This window comes from Bombus vancouverensis, chromosome 6, assembly GCF_051014615.1.
Source record: "Bombus vancouverensis nearcticus chromosome 6, iyBomVanc1_principal, whole genome shotgun sequence".
Classification (NCBI taxonomy): domain Eukaryota; kingdom Metazoa; phylum Arthropoda; class Insecta; order Hymenoptera; family Apidae; genus Bombus; species Bombus vancouverensis.
The window spans coordinates 11,805,781-11,819,149 of record NC_134916.1 but is presented as its reverse complement, the minus strand read 5'-3'; the positions used below and the strand labels follow the sequence as shown (position 1 = coordinate 11,819,149).

The 13,369-nt window shown below is 45.7% G+C and overlaps 1 protein-coding gene across 6 annotated transcripts in view; it reads left to right on the top strand.

Annotated features, from left to right (window-relative positions):
• The window catches only part of OtopLa (proton channel otopetrin-like a), a 37,810-nt gene that overhangs the window by 7,941 nt on the left and 16,500 nt on the right, over positions 1-13,369 (top strand). For 3 of the 6 annotated variants that reach the window (XM_076619244.1, XM_033331787.2, XM_033331788.2), the window contains 2 exons: positions 8,865-9,097; positions 9,900-10,042. In XM_076619244.1, coding sequence (XP_076475359.1) covers positions 8,865-9,097; positions 9,900-10,042 — 376 coding nt within the window. The other 3 variants (XM_033331784.2, XM_033331786.2, XM_033331785.2) reach the window with 3 other exon arrangements.

The window sequence follows — 13,369 nt, the reverse complement described above, 5'->3', positions numbered from 1 at the left end:
TTTTGTCATTGCGTATCGTACTGATATTTCCTTTCCGTAATCTGTCTTTTTTCGCATGTGTAATTCGATGCAGAAGAGCGAACCACTTTGCTCACCCCTCAACGACGACGATAACAATATCCAGAATTCAAATCCGGACAGACCACGGTTTACGCAGTTTCATGCGCGAATCTCGAATTGGTCCCGGGTGCGGAGGTTCGGTCGAGCGAGGTCGCGGTATCTCGTCGGTGGCGCGGTTGGGTCGATGGACGGTACATGGGCGTCGCGACGCCGGCGCCGGCACGAAGCTCACAGGTGGTCGCCATGCAGTCTGGCCGTGTTTCGTGTCGGATACCGCGGCAGCAGCTCGGCGTGACGGTTTTTCGAGGTTCACGACCGGCCGACCGAATCGATCCACCGCCTCCGCTGCCGCCGTCACTGCCGCTTCCGGCGTCCGATTGTTGTGACGCCGCGTATCGCGCCGGGAACCACGCCGCTGCCGGCTTCCAGGCCTCCTTATCCTCGACGACCTCCACCAACAGGACCACCGTAAGCCTCCCTCTTCGTGTTCGACCTTAGACAAGGCTTGTGATCCCTGCCCTTCCCCTAACCTTACTATGGTACCGACCTGCGTAAAAGCCGCCGCGAGAACGTGTGCTCGAAAAGCGGACAAGCTCGATAAGGCAGAGGAAAGCTGGATAGGAAATTATCTGCAGATTAAATCCGATAGAATCGCGTTCGAGAAAGACGAGGATGGAGTATGAGATATCGATAATGGCATGTCGAGGGTGGTATACAGCAACATCGTCGTTGACAGGCTGGTTTACGTGCTACTTCTCACGAGTGGATGTTTCTCTTACGACGATATAAACGAAAATAGGAGAGTGGTAAAATTCGGGGGATGCTGCGAAGGGTGGTGCGTCCTAACCTATTTCGAGTCTCTTAACCTATACTTCGCTCGTTCGAACTGTCGTAAATAAGGAAATGTTTTTTCCAGAGACTCGGGTAGCTAGAAAATTATACTAAAAAGGGAGAACTATACTAAAAAAAAAATAGGCAAGTTCGGAGTGACTGGTAATTTCCTCTGGATAAAGAAACGAGTGAATCGAGCGCAAACAGTTCTATCAAGATATTGCTATTGGCGGTTTCTACCGATGAGGTAGAGATATAGAAAGAGAATATTAGAGGGGTAAATCAAGAGGAGGGAAAAGGTAGAATATACTAAAAGCAGCAGCTTATGGAGCCGAAATACTCAGGACTCGGTCGATATTTTCCGAGAACGTCGAAGGGGCGGGCATATCGATCAGGTTCGAGGACGCGAGTACGGGCGGAGCCGGCGCGATAACCTCGCGATGTTTTTGTTTCTCCGAGACTACCGTACTACATATCTGTGACCGTGCATTCTCGTATGGACTGCTCATTGAGATCTCTCGCTGCCTTCCAACCCGATACGTGTTGCTCGACTGACATCGAGCCAATCCCTATACACACACACAGACACACGGACTTTCTGCGCGAGTCAATTTCCTTCCCGAAGATTGTCGATTCTCTTCCACGCGTCATTCATTATTCGTCGAACTATTGTTTCTCAAAACACTCTACTTTACGCATTCCCTTTTTCATTAGATAACACCGTAAGCAGAATTTTCGAAAAAATTTGTGCGTTTTCCGGACACAGAATCGCGTTGTCAGCGAAACGTGGAGGAATTTAAGAGGCTGGAATTCGATGAACGCGAGAACGAATGTCGGAAGCTGAGAAACGACAGGATCTCCACGCGCGGCGCGATTCCATAGGAGGGCGTGCTTCATTTTTAATTACATGCCCACTTTGTTCTCCTCAACGTCGCAACTTCTCGCCGCTTGGCAATTGCTGGCTTCCGTAGCCGCCAACATCCGACCGAGGTCGAACAACGAACTTTCACTCGCGATTCGTTGCCACGTTCAAGCACGACAGATTAAAAAGACACGGATTCGTAAAAACGTGCGAAGGATGCACACAGCTGGCGCGCTTCGGTGATCTCGCAGTTTAAATTAAATGCGCCAGTAAGAAACTGGGTTAGCCGCTCGCTGGAGTCGAGTTCCATTTCTCTGTTCAACGACGCGCATTTCTATGCTCGGTCTTTTTGTCGCGCGCAGGCTATCGCGGACGGCCGCGAAAGAAAACAAAGTTTGCGTGAAAACTTGAGCGGACGAACGTCTTACATCGGTGGCAAGGAAATAATTGTTGACAGCGAAGAAAGGTTGGCTCGTAATTGCATCCTTACAATATCGCTGCCGCTTGTTTTCAAGGGGAGATATACTTCCGCGATTAGCCTCTACGACCCCTTTCAGTTCTGACGTTAATTCTCCACTTCGTGTCGTTACCTCGTATCTCGATGCGTTAAGAATCGAGTAATCAGTGCACGGTGAAACAACCAGGAATAATTAAAATTACTCGCGATAGAGCGTGTCACTGTGGCGGCTCGATTAGAGAGAAAGAGCGTTCGAGCTCGTCGGTTCGTTTCAAATCCGCCATTTCCAGGAAGTTGTTCGAGAAGAAATCTCATTTATCGCGCGCTTTCAAATATGGAGGAGAGCTTATTCCGGGTCGACGATTTTCGATGTGTCCTCGGCGCTTTATCCTCGCGAGACGTTTGTACACGAAGGGGGAAACAGGCGAGGACAGAGTCAGGGGATGAGGGTTCCAGTCGATACGCGAAATTGAATCGAAAAGCTATGGAAGCGAAAGGTTCTCTCTCGAGCTCGAAACAAAACATTCAAACAAATCGCGACGAAACGAGAGCACGAAGGGAATATTAATAAACGAGAACAAGACGGAGGAAAAAGGAATATCGAGACTCGTTCTGAGAAGAGCTCCATGGGCTATCGATATTTCAAATGCGAGAGCTCGGGCACAGAAAGTAAGCGGCACAGTTAGCTTTGAGTATCGTGGAAAGAAGAAATTAATTAGGCATCAACCGACGATATTATCGATTTACACGGAATTCTTTAGTCGTTCGACAATATGGTAATTGGCGACCACGTTTCTAGAATTCCATCGAGAGTACGACGACGGTCTCATAATCGAGAATATATTAGCCGGCTCTATCGATCGATCGATATCGGCCTAGCGGTTTATTCCGGTCTCAGAGGTTCTAAACGAGCATCGAATTCGATCCATTACAGTATTCGGATCGACGATAAGGTAACTCCAAAGAAAGAGCACGATCAGTGATACGCTTGGACCGAAAGGAACGCTATTCCGGGACGCATTCGGGATCTTTGATCTGTGTGCACACGCTTAAAGGATTTACGTGACCTGCAGGGACTCGAGGAGTCTGTGATTATACGTACGTCCACGGTGCACCGGGCGGATTGAACGCGTCGCCCTCGAGCAATTCCAGAGGGTGTTCGTTAATCTGGCTACGATTGAAAGCGCGGATAGGATTCGATATTCGAAAGAACGTGAGGCGAAAATATGGAGCGTAGTCACGGAAGGAAAAAAATAGGATGAAAAAAAGAAGAGAGAGAGAGCAAAAGAGACAGAGTGGATGACCCGGAAGGAACGAAGCGTCATCGATCCCTTGACTCTAATAAAATACGCGTCATTTTGTCGATTCTGAACGTTAACGCGAACCAGAGGGCACCCGTCGCGATGAGAAACAAAAGGGAGCCGTGGAAAAAACTGATATCCATCGCGCACGCGAATTGTTCTCAGATCTGAAAAGCGACAAGAGAGTAAATTAAGTCTCCTATCCCGGTGTTCCATTAGCGGTGCTAACGTGGATCGATGACGAAGAGGGGGATACTAACGGGGGTGGGGTTGGTGAACGCGTTCGCTGACAAGAGAAGATCTGTAATAGCGATCGGTGAATCGCGTAGAATGGCGGAATGGCCGTCGAGCGTTCTGGCGGCCGGTATCGGCGTCGACGCCGTCGTCGGGCTCACGAGCGAGCAAGCGTCGTTCGAAGGCAGGTACGAAGGAAGGGGGAAACAAGGTAGCGTGGGAAGAGGCAGGTAGGGGGTATGTGGCAAAAGGCAGAAATAATTCCACATTTGCCGAGCTGGCTCGCACGTGTCACACGCCTAAGACCCGCACACGTACGCACACGTGTCCTTTTCCGTTTCGTTCGCCACACGTGAATAGACAGAGAGACACATACCACGCCGACTGCCGAAACGGGAACGAAGGCGAACAATCAGAGCGAACTGGAGGTGGAAAAGGAACGACGGAGGAGTCAGCACGTACGGAGAGGATAGGGGGAAAAAGAGGGATAAGGATAGTGCGCGGCAAATAAAAGGGGGAGGAAAAATATATAGGAAGGAGAAGGAACAGTGATAGCCGACCCCCGAGGATCGTGATTAAAGCTTGTGACGCCGACGAACCGCGGATTTCTAAATATATAGCCGGCGATGTGCAAGAATAGGAGGCAAGCAGCACGACTCGCGATCGCGTCTCGAGAGAGAACGAATGGAACGTGAGCTTGCAGTGGGCACCGCGACGCCGCGGCGTCACCCGGACGCGCGTTCGGATAGGTCAGTTATCGGGGAACAAACTAGCTGCCGGCGGGTTCGCGTTAGAATCCTGTATCAGCCTTACTCGCACACAGGTAACCAAGGATTTTCCGATTACTTTACTTCTCTGTATTCCTTTTTAACTCCTCCTCGCCTTCTTTGTTTATATCGGACCGCCATCGATTCTCCGTCAAAGCTCGATCACCTTTTCCCCGCTGATTTACCAACGACCGGCCTAAAATTGATCGCGAGTGTTCTCAGTGCCGACTAGCACCGCGTTTTCTCGCGCTCGTTCCACCCCATCCGTGCTTGCTCTAACCGGACCGATTATTCCATTTAGCCGTTGCTGCACTTGTTGAATTCCCCCTTGTACGATTCAACACCACGTTCAAAGCGGGAGCTCGTACTCGCGATACGCGTCACGCCACCCCTTTAACTTTTCTTCCAACAAATTGATCGATTAGACCGACGATTCCGCTATCTACGTGTCATCCACTTCGCCCCTCACTTCTTCCCTGTATCATACGTTTAATCACGCTAACTAAACAAAAGACAGAAAATGGAAAAGACGAAGTATCTCTTGATGACTCGAGTCTTTTTCTCGGCAGCTTCATCGTCCCCTTAGACCCTCCTTTGTTCCTTTCTCGAGATGCTGCCGTGTATTTACGTTGCGGTCGGTCGTTGCCACCCTTCCGCCAGTAGTATTTTCTTCTTCTTGCCCGCCTCTTCGTAGAGATAGCTTGCAATCGTGACTCGAGGTAGGTCAGTAACTGCAGCCTCGCTTTCACCACCCTTCCTCCCCCCTCTACCCTCCTATCCACGTTTCTAGTTTCATTCAAGCGTTTGCCATTTTCCAGCTTTGCGAATCACCTTGAAATTTCATCGTCGCTGCACATACACCGAACGTAGTTTCTATTCCATGTCGATCGAAATCACAATCGAATCTCGATACAAATATAAACTTCTGCTAAACGTACGAAAATACCGGTGACAAGATCGCGATTCTACGAAAGGACGTTAGATTCGTAGCTGAAACGACGGATGCAAATCATGTCGAGAAAATGGTTTAGTATGCGCTCGACGGCTGCAATGGCACGCTCGTAGCCGTAATTTATTCCTAGCTTGCGACAGCAAGCAAACATTTACACGTGGCGTTGTCAATGAACTAACAACCTCGATGAGTGTTCGTTCCTTACGACACTTCACTTCGTCTAATTTCTTCCACGCTGTATACCTGCAAATGAGCGATCTGAATCGTAACAATTGGTGATAATATCCGTTAGACTAAAAATAAGAGTGTCGTCAGGTTTCGTTTTAAGCGATATTTCGAGAAGAAAAGCTACTTTAGAAAATCACGTAACGTCGAAACACTGGAGCGACCCGTGTCTTACGTTTCCTGGTGAATATCTACTATTTTTTATTTTTTCTCTTTTTGTATATTAAATGATATATTTAATATACAAAATACAATATACAATGTATATTGTATTCCAAGCACTACGAGAGACGAGCTTTGTTCGACGAGCTCATTTATTATTCACGTTGGTGTCATCGGTTCCCTTAGCTGATATAAATAACTGCTTCCGTTAACTTCACGCACAACAACGTTCGATAATCGATAATTTTTCCCTATGAAAATCTGTGCTGGCAACATCGTAGGGTAAATATAGACGAATGAGAATTCGTAGGCGAGAATTCGTTGACTTTAACGTGTAATTTTAGTCCGTTTCTTTTTAAAAATAATTGGAGACATCTGAATACAGATACAGGAAGAGTTCACACATACATACATATATATAATGTAAATAGCCGAATCGCAAGAGTAAAACGGTACAGAAACAAATGACCCAGTTAATCGCGCGATACCCGAAGCAATCGACACCTATTCGCGAAAACGAGATAACTGAGAAATCTGACTCGTCGAGTTCACGAAACGCTGCTACCTGCAAAACGCACAGCAACCCGTTCTTACGTAAACTCGCTACTCCCGCTAATTACCTGCGCTGCGTCGAGTGACCTATTTAGCGGCGCGTTCAAGAATCGATAGCTTTTCGCCGGAAAACCGTGCCATTTCGATGCGAGCCGTAATTCGAACACCGAGCAAACATTAAAAATTCATCCTCGACCGATATCTACTTTCTTCTGTTTGCCCCATCTGTTTGTCGTGTACCGCTCACCTGTAAATTCCGATTTCGCTTCTAATTAAGAGAACCGTCGATTTGATTTCGATTAAATATTCGTTTTGAGAAAGAACTCTCTTAATAGATGTGGTTTCGAGTAATAAGCGAAACAATGGTTTGGAAATTATCGATATTAATCCTCGATTGGTATGGCACGGGTTTGATGATTAACAGATAATTACTAATTAAAAAATTAATTGAAATATGGCTGGTAGACTTTCAGTATAAAGTCTGCAAAGTAATTAAACTTCTCAGTGTAAAGTGTCAAAAGAGTAAGCGAATATTTCATGTTAACATCTTAATAATTTTTCAAAAGCAGAACCCAAGAGTAACATAGTTCCAGAAGGCGGCAGATAATTATTAATCGACAAATACGATGAAATTTGTACGTTTCATAATTAGGTTAATACGTACAATATATTATGAGATGACGGAATATTATCTTATCAATCTATTTAGAACCTTTAAGCTAATGACAAATTTCTCTTATTCGCGATAAATTACTGTCAGATAAATATTAAGTTGTCCGAAAAATGTCTCTCTTTCGCAAACGTGTTTTTTGCAGCAATGCACCTTCATACAAACGTGAAACCAAGTGTGTGTGAAATGTCCCGGTGTTTATCTCAACAGAACAAAATCGATCCTATGTAATTCGACAAAATAATATAAAACAAGAAACGTTGTGCGTCTATTATTTCTTCATAAAACGAAAGAAACTTTTCGGACAACCTTATACGACTAAACCCTTCAAAATCCGAATTGAAATTTTTCAACAGATAGTCACCGAGACCTGAGTACACCTTATTCCTCGAAAGCATCAATTATACATTTTTTAGAATTCTTCGAAGTTAAAGCTGACTCGTACTCAGCACTTTAAATAAAGTTCCTCATACCTCGTATCATACTTTACTTATATAATATTATGGATACTATCGATTCTTAAACCAATTTGCAACGCTTGCGTCTGTCGGCCATACAACCAGCATCACGCCAATTGAAACTTAACGCAATTATATTCCAAACGAGGAAAAGTAAATAGAAAAACTCTCTACGCTGAAATTCCCAAAAATGTAACGGACGATTGAGATCACCGTAACGTAATTAATGGAAAGTCCCGCTGGATACGGCTACTCCGTGCAGCGCCACTCGATGATAACGTAAAAAGAACTCGAGCAGGCTGCGATGCGTGTTCGATGGCTCTCATTCGTTTTCCCGTCTCGTGCTCATCAAGTTCCTCGAAGCGTGGCCGCGCGGAAAGATGAACGCACGTGACTAGCGGACCGCTCGATGGCCGATCGGCAGTGCCATGTTTGGCGATCTCTGCTATGGGGAGAGAGCATGTCGCGTACTCGGCGAGGATCAGACTTCCCCTTGAACCAGTGCCGATCCGATCGCGTTTACGCTATCGTCCCACGGCTCGATTGTCCCGGCCGATCGATCACGGCCTACTCTCGATTTCGCGCGATCGAGATCGTTCGAGTTCTTGTTTTTCGTCGATCGAGTCCTTTTGCTCGACTGGCACGCGATGGACACCGTAATGTCGAGTAAGTTCAACGTTGAAGGTTAACGCAGGGGCGATTTCGTGAACCCTGAACTTCCAGTTCTCCTATCGATTCCTCCTGTATTAACGAGGAAGAATATGTGCTCGATATTCGCCGTCAGACGACTAGTTGTCGATGGAATGGAGAGAAGAGGGAGAAAAGGTAGATGATGTGTTAAGATGATCCTCGCGCAGAGTGTCCCTCACAAAGAGTGCCACTGTTCGCGTAAATAAGCGAATCGTGTGGAAGAGGCGCGGTGCACGAGGTCGGGACAAATACGCGTTCGATGAAACTTAACGAGGTGAAAAGGTTCTAATTCCAGAGGGATTGGCGGAGGCTGAGTGCGCGGGTGTCATTTCTTCGTCGCTTGATTCCATTGTACCGGACATAACGGCCGAGTAGCCGTCGTTATACGACGATCTCGGGAATATCGATCGAATCGTAACTACCGGCCGTGAAGGACCGGAAACGAGGACGAACGGTCGATTAATAGTTTTGATGCATTATTCACGAGGCGTATAATTAATGATATCCCTTGCGAAAGACACGATGGCCACGACACGACCGGCCTATCGATGTCAACGTTATCGTTTACGATCGAGTTTAAAGCAAGCAACGAGCTTCCTCCTTGCTTCGTCTCTTAACCGGTCGATACCTGATTACTTTGCAGATCGACCGAAAAGTAACTCTGAAGAGATGCAGCGGTGTCCGTATCTGCACGAGATGAAGGAGCGCCTGCTCTCGCAGCCGACACCGACCGACAGCCTGGACATGGAGCGGGTCGACGGCACTCCTGTCAAGGAGCCCAATCTTCACAACGATTATCCTGCCCACGCCAACCCCGGAGTGATACCGGATCCTCCGGAAATGCCGCCTGATTCGCTCATCGGCACGGTCGTCAAGGTACGTGAACTTCACGGGCTTCCATCAAATTACCGGTCCACGTCCAGTTTCACCTTACTTTCGAGATTACTTTCACTTTCTCGTTGATCGGGTTTCCTCAGAAGCAAACAAAACTCGGTTAATTAAACGTTTAATCAATTATCGATATACCGTGTCAAGATTTCTGAAACTTGGCATTACAAGTAGCTGTAATAAGTAAGTTTCGACCGTGGTCCATTGAATTAGCTGCTTAACGTTTTACGTTTCATCACTTGTGCTCCAACTTTCTTTGGGACGATCTTTCAAAATGGGATAGAGCTTTGTCGTTTGTCGAGAAAAGAGATTTCATCCAGTGAACCAGTTCTCTAATCGATCGTCCTATCTCGAGCATGTGCATATATAATACAACGCGAAACTGTGCTTCCTGTCCAAGTCGAATATACCCAACGTTCGCTAGTAATCAGCAGATTGTTTCATAACAAATTATCGATCTTAGTTCTTTAACTCTTTAAATACGGCTGATCCTCGTTAAATATCGTTGCTAACTAATGTATGTAATTAATAGTACACTGTTCAAATACATTAACCAATACGGGATATGTATCGACTTGAACTGAATATCTTACAGCTTCTGTATATGTTTTCAGATTGGTTTCAAATCCCATTAACATAATCCCGATAGTCGTGTCTATCGATAAAGTATCAACGAAGTGTAAAGATATTTCGTACAATACGCATAATATATTCATAGAAAAATACTTCTTTAAATACATTCGTGAGCCGCTGTATAAAAATGCACCCGGGATTAATTCATTGGTTTTAGCTGAATTCAGACGGTTACGGTTCGCACACGTCACCGGCTCACGCGAGGCAACCCCTGGTGCCTCAGAACGCGAACAATCCACCCCTCTGCCTCACCCCCACGCATTCTGGCCCAGCGACTGGCACACTGCCAAAGAACGCAAAGTGAGTACATTCTTACGAGTACATTCTTGCGAGTGCATTCTTAAGATCGTCGAGGTGACGAAAGGCCTTCGCGAGGGCCTCGTTCCGCGCGACGTCTCGCCGAGACGCGACGGTTTTACGACGCGTTCGCGACTGTCGTCTAATTGCCTTTACATGCCTGCGGTACCATCCATGATTTCCTATAAACGCGTGCCTGCTCGTCCTCTTTGCGTTCTTCTCTCTCTTTTTTTTTCTTTTCTTTTCATTTTGCACGCGGACGTCCACGCACCGATAAAAATAGGACATTACGGAAACGTGCGTTGGTGGAAAAAAATATCGATAGCCGCGCGAAGGAAGGTTAAATATAATCCACACGTGGCTCGAATGGTAATGGAACTAGCACGCTACCGATCATAAGTATCCGGACACTTTGGTCGTTTTGTAATAACAGTAGGTGAATTTTACAAATTATTTTACAACTTGCCTGTTTTTTTGAACATCAACAGATACTCTATCTTCGAACTGGGCAAATTAAACAAACCAATCTCCTCAACGTATTTATATTATCGTTCTGTATTTAATTATAACTTGGACAATTTTTCGATTTAAATTTTTCGATTCCACACATAGAGATTAGACGCATTGCTTACTATCTTTTCGTTGCCAAACTAGCAAATTAATAATCTATTAAGAATATAAGAATAATATTGTTTACTGTATGTATTACGTACATGTCATTATTTAAATAACATTGATTGTATTAAACATCGGTTTAGAGGACTCTTCTTAATCCGACTTGTAACCCGAAAATTAAACAAAATGACAAAGAGTTTCTCAAGTAACCTTTATAAGGTTTGACAGATACAAACACCAATTTCATTACGTATAAGGTTTCAAAAGTCGATCAAATCCTTTTATAATACGCTAGTACGCGCAGCTAAGCTGATTATAAAGGATAAAATCATTGTTGTTTAATTTGTCTAGAATTGTACGTACAATTAAATACACCTAATCGAAAATAAGAAAGAGTCCGAATACTTTTGAACAGTACCGTAGGTGATTACAGACACGTGGAGGCATGTTAAGTTTCCAGTGCTTCCGCTAGCGCTAAACTGCTGATCATGATACCGACCATTTGACTGGCCGAAAATAACATTAGCCAACGTGGTTTAACGTTTTACGACTTCGGTAACCGAAGTTTCATGGGGATACGGGCGTCTGCATGCTTAACCGAGTGATATAGCAATCGTTTATTTCGGGAAAGATCGTATCGGCGTTTACAAAGGGAAATGGTTCACAGACCCGAGAAGCCATTGTAAACAAGCAATCTTTTGACTATAATAGAAGTAACGAGGATCTATAGAGTTTCGCGTGAATCTGAATCGAAACCACGTTCGTTATTCGAATTTGTCAAGCGACCGTATAATTTGCGTAAAGACACGATCGAAATTTGTGATCGACTGTTGTTGGTTCGACTGTTTCTCGAAATGGGAGCGATCGACGTGGCAAACTTGCATCGACTTTGAAAACTACGTGTTTCGATAGAAGACAGATGGAAGGAGGAAATTCCGTAGTTTCGTTATCTGGCTCGTTGAACGCTTCGTTGTACGAGAAAACCACCTCCGCACGACTGATTGACCCTCGTTAATATGCATCGGTTAAAGAAGAACGCCATCTTGAAGCAGCCCTCGGGCGATGCAACGTGCATCCGAAGAAGGTAAGCTGCGTCGACGACCTCGAGGTGCACCGATCGGGGCAAAAAACCGAGCGAACTTGCTCGAATTTCTTCGGAAGGATCGGATACTTCGGAGAAGAAAAAGGATACATGGATAATTGAAAAATTTCAAATAACCAGCAATTGTCCGGCTGCATCGTACAAATTTAAATAATATCGCTGAAATCCAAAAACCACGGGATCGTTGTCGTGACAATGAATTTCCGAAAGAAACGAAATTTGTAAAGGTTGGAAATTTTGAAAACCATAGAGACAGCGGAGAAAGAGCTTTTAACATTTTTTGTAAATGTCTCGTAAACGGAGATGAAACACGATCGATTTGAATAAAAGCTTACTTACGCGTTGCGAATAAATGAAAATTTTCGAAATTTGAAAGGGACGCGATTTCGGTGACCTTCTCCCTAGCTCTCATCCAGGGTTTAGTTCTAGAGACGCGGAATCGTGGCAGCACTGCCAGCGAGACTCGAAATCAATACTCGCTGTGCGTGAGTCTGGTCTGTCGCAATCCTTGCAACGCGATATTACAGCACGCAGAAAAATACTAGGGACACAGGTATTGCGTCGTATCGATGACCTGATTCCGATCATCGCTGGGAACGCGATCGCCGCGCGTTACTCCACGTCCGGCGATCTTCTGCGGTCTTCCACCCTTAACGTCAGCTTCGAGTCGATCGAGGCAAGGGGGATTGGGAAGAAAGAAAAGGGATAAAAACGAAAATAAAAAAAAAGGGCACCATGGTCCCCTCTATCGCGTGACACGCCGCATCGCGATAATTCTCACGCGACCATTTGTACAGATTACCGCAATAGTCGAGGTTGATTGCGCGCTCGAGATTCTTCGCCAACGTACCTACGAGCAATACATTGCCGGACGGCTGAAAAACCTGTCCGACGAACGAGAGAAAAAGCAGGAAAACTATAATCGAGCTTGGCATTCGTGGATTCGATGGATGGTTGCCAAGTATTTCGATCATCGAGCCGGTCATCGACCCTTCGGGACCGGAAAAACACATCTACGAACCATAACTCCATGTAACAGAGGAACGAATCCCTTGCCACGAAGTTGCCATAATCTCTTGTTACCATGGAACGATGCACTTCAACCATTTACCAGAAATTTTCCATTCTAACGTGAGATGAAAAAGAGAAGCAAGAAGACTACTTCTTGGTAGGTACCTTGTATAAAAGACAAGTGGAACGATCGATAGACACAAAGCTGGTGGCAATCATCGACGAGGCAAGAGATTATCTCCGATCGCAATCGTAATCAACGGTTGGTTCTAGTCAAGTCGGTACGAAAAGGGTCGTACGATGGAGAATTTTATGGTAGAGTAAGGTTACTGACCTCGGTGCTAGCGTTATCGAGCGGGTCAGTGGGTCGCAGAACCACAGAGCATATCACTCCCCTTCCCTCACCCCCGGCACCTCGCCAGCCCTCTTCCAGATCTCCTACCTCTGACAATTCCGGATCCTCCCGTGGGAACGCAGCCGAATGTGCGCGCCGGACTTTTTCAACTTACAGGGAACGCTTTCGCGAAACACGCCGCTTCTCCCCTCGCCTCTATTTCATGGAATTAAAAACTTATCGGAACAGAGACACGATCTTGCGGTCT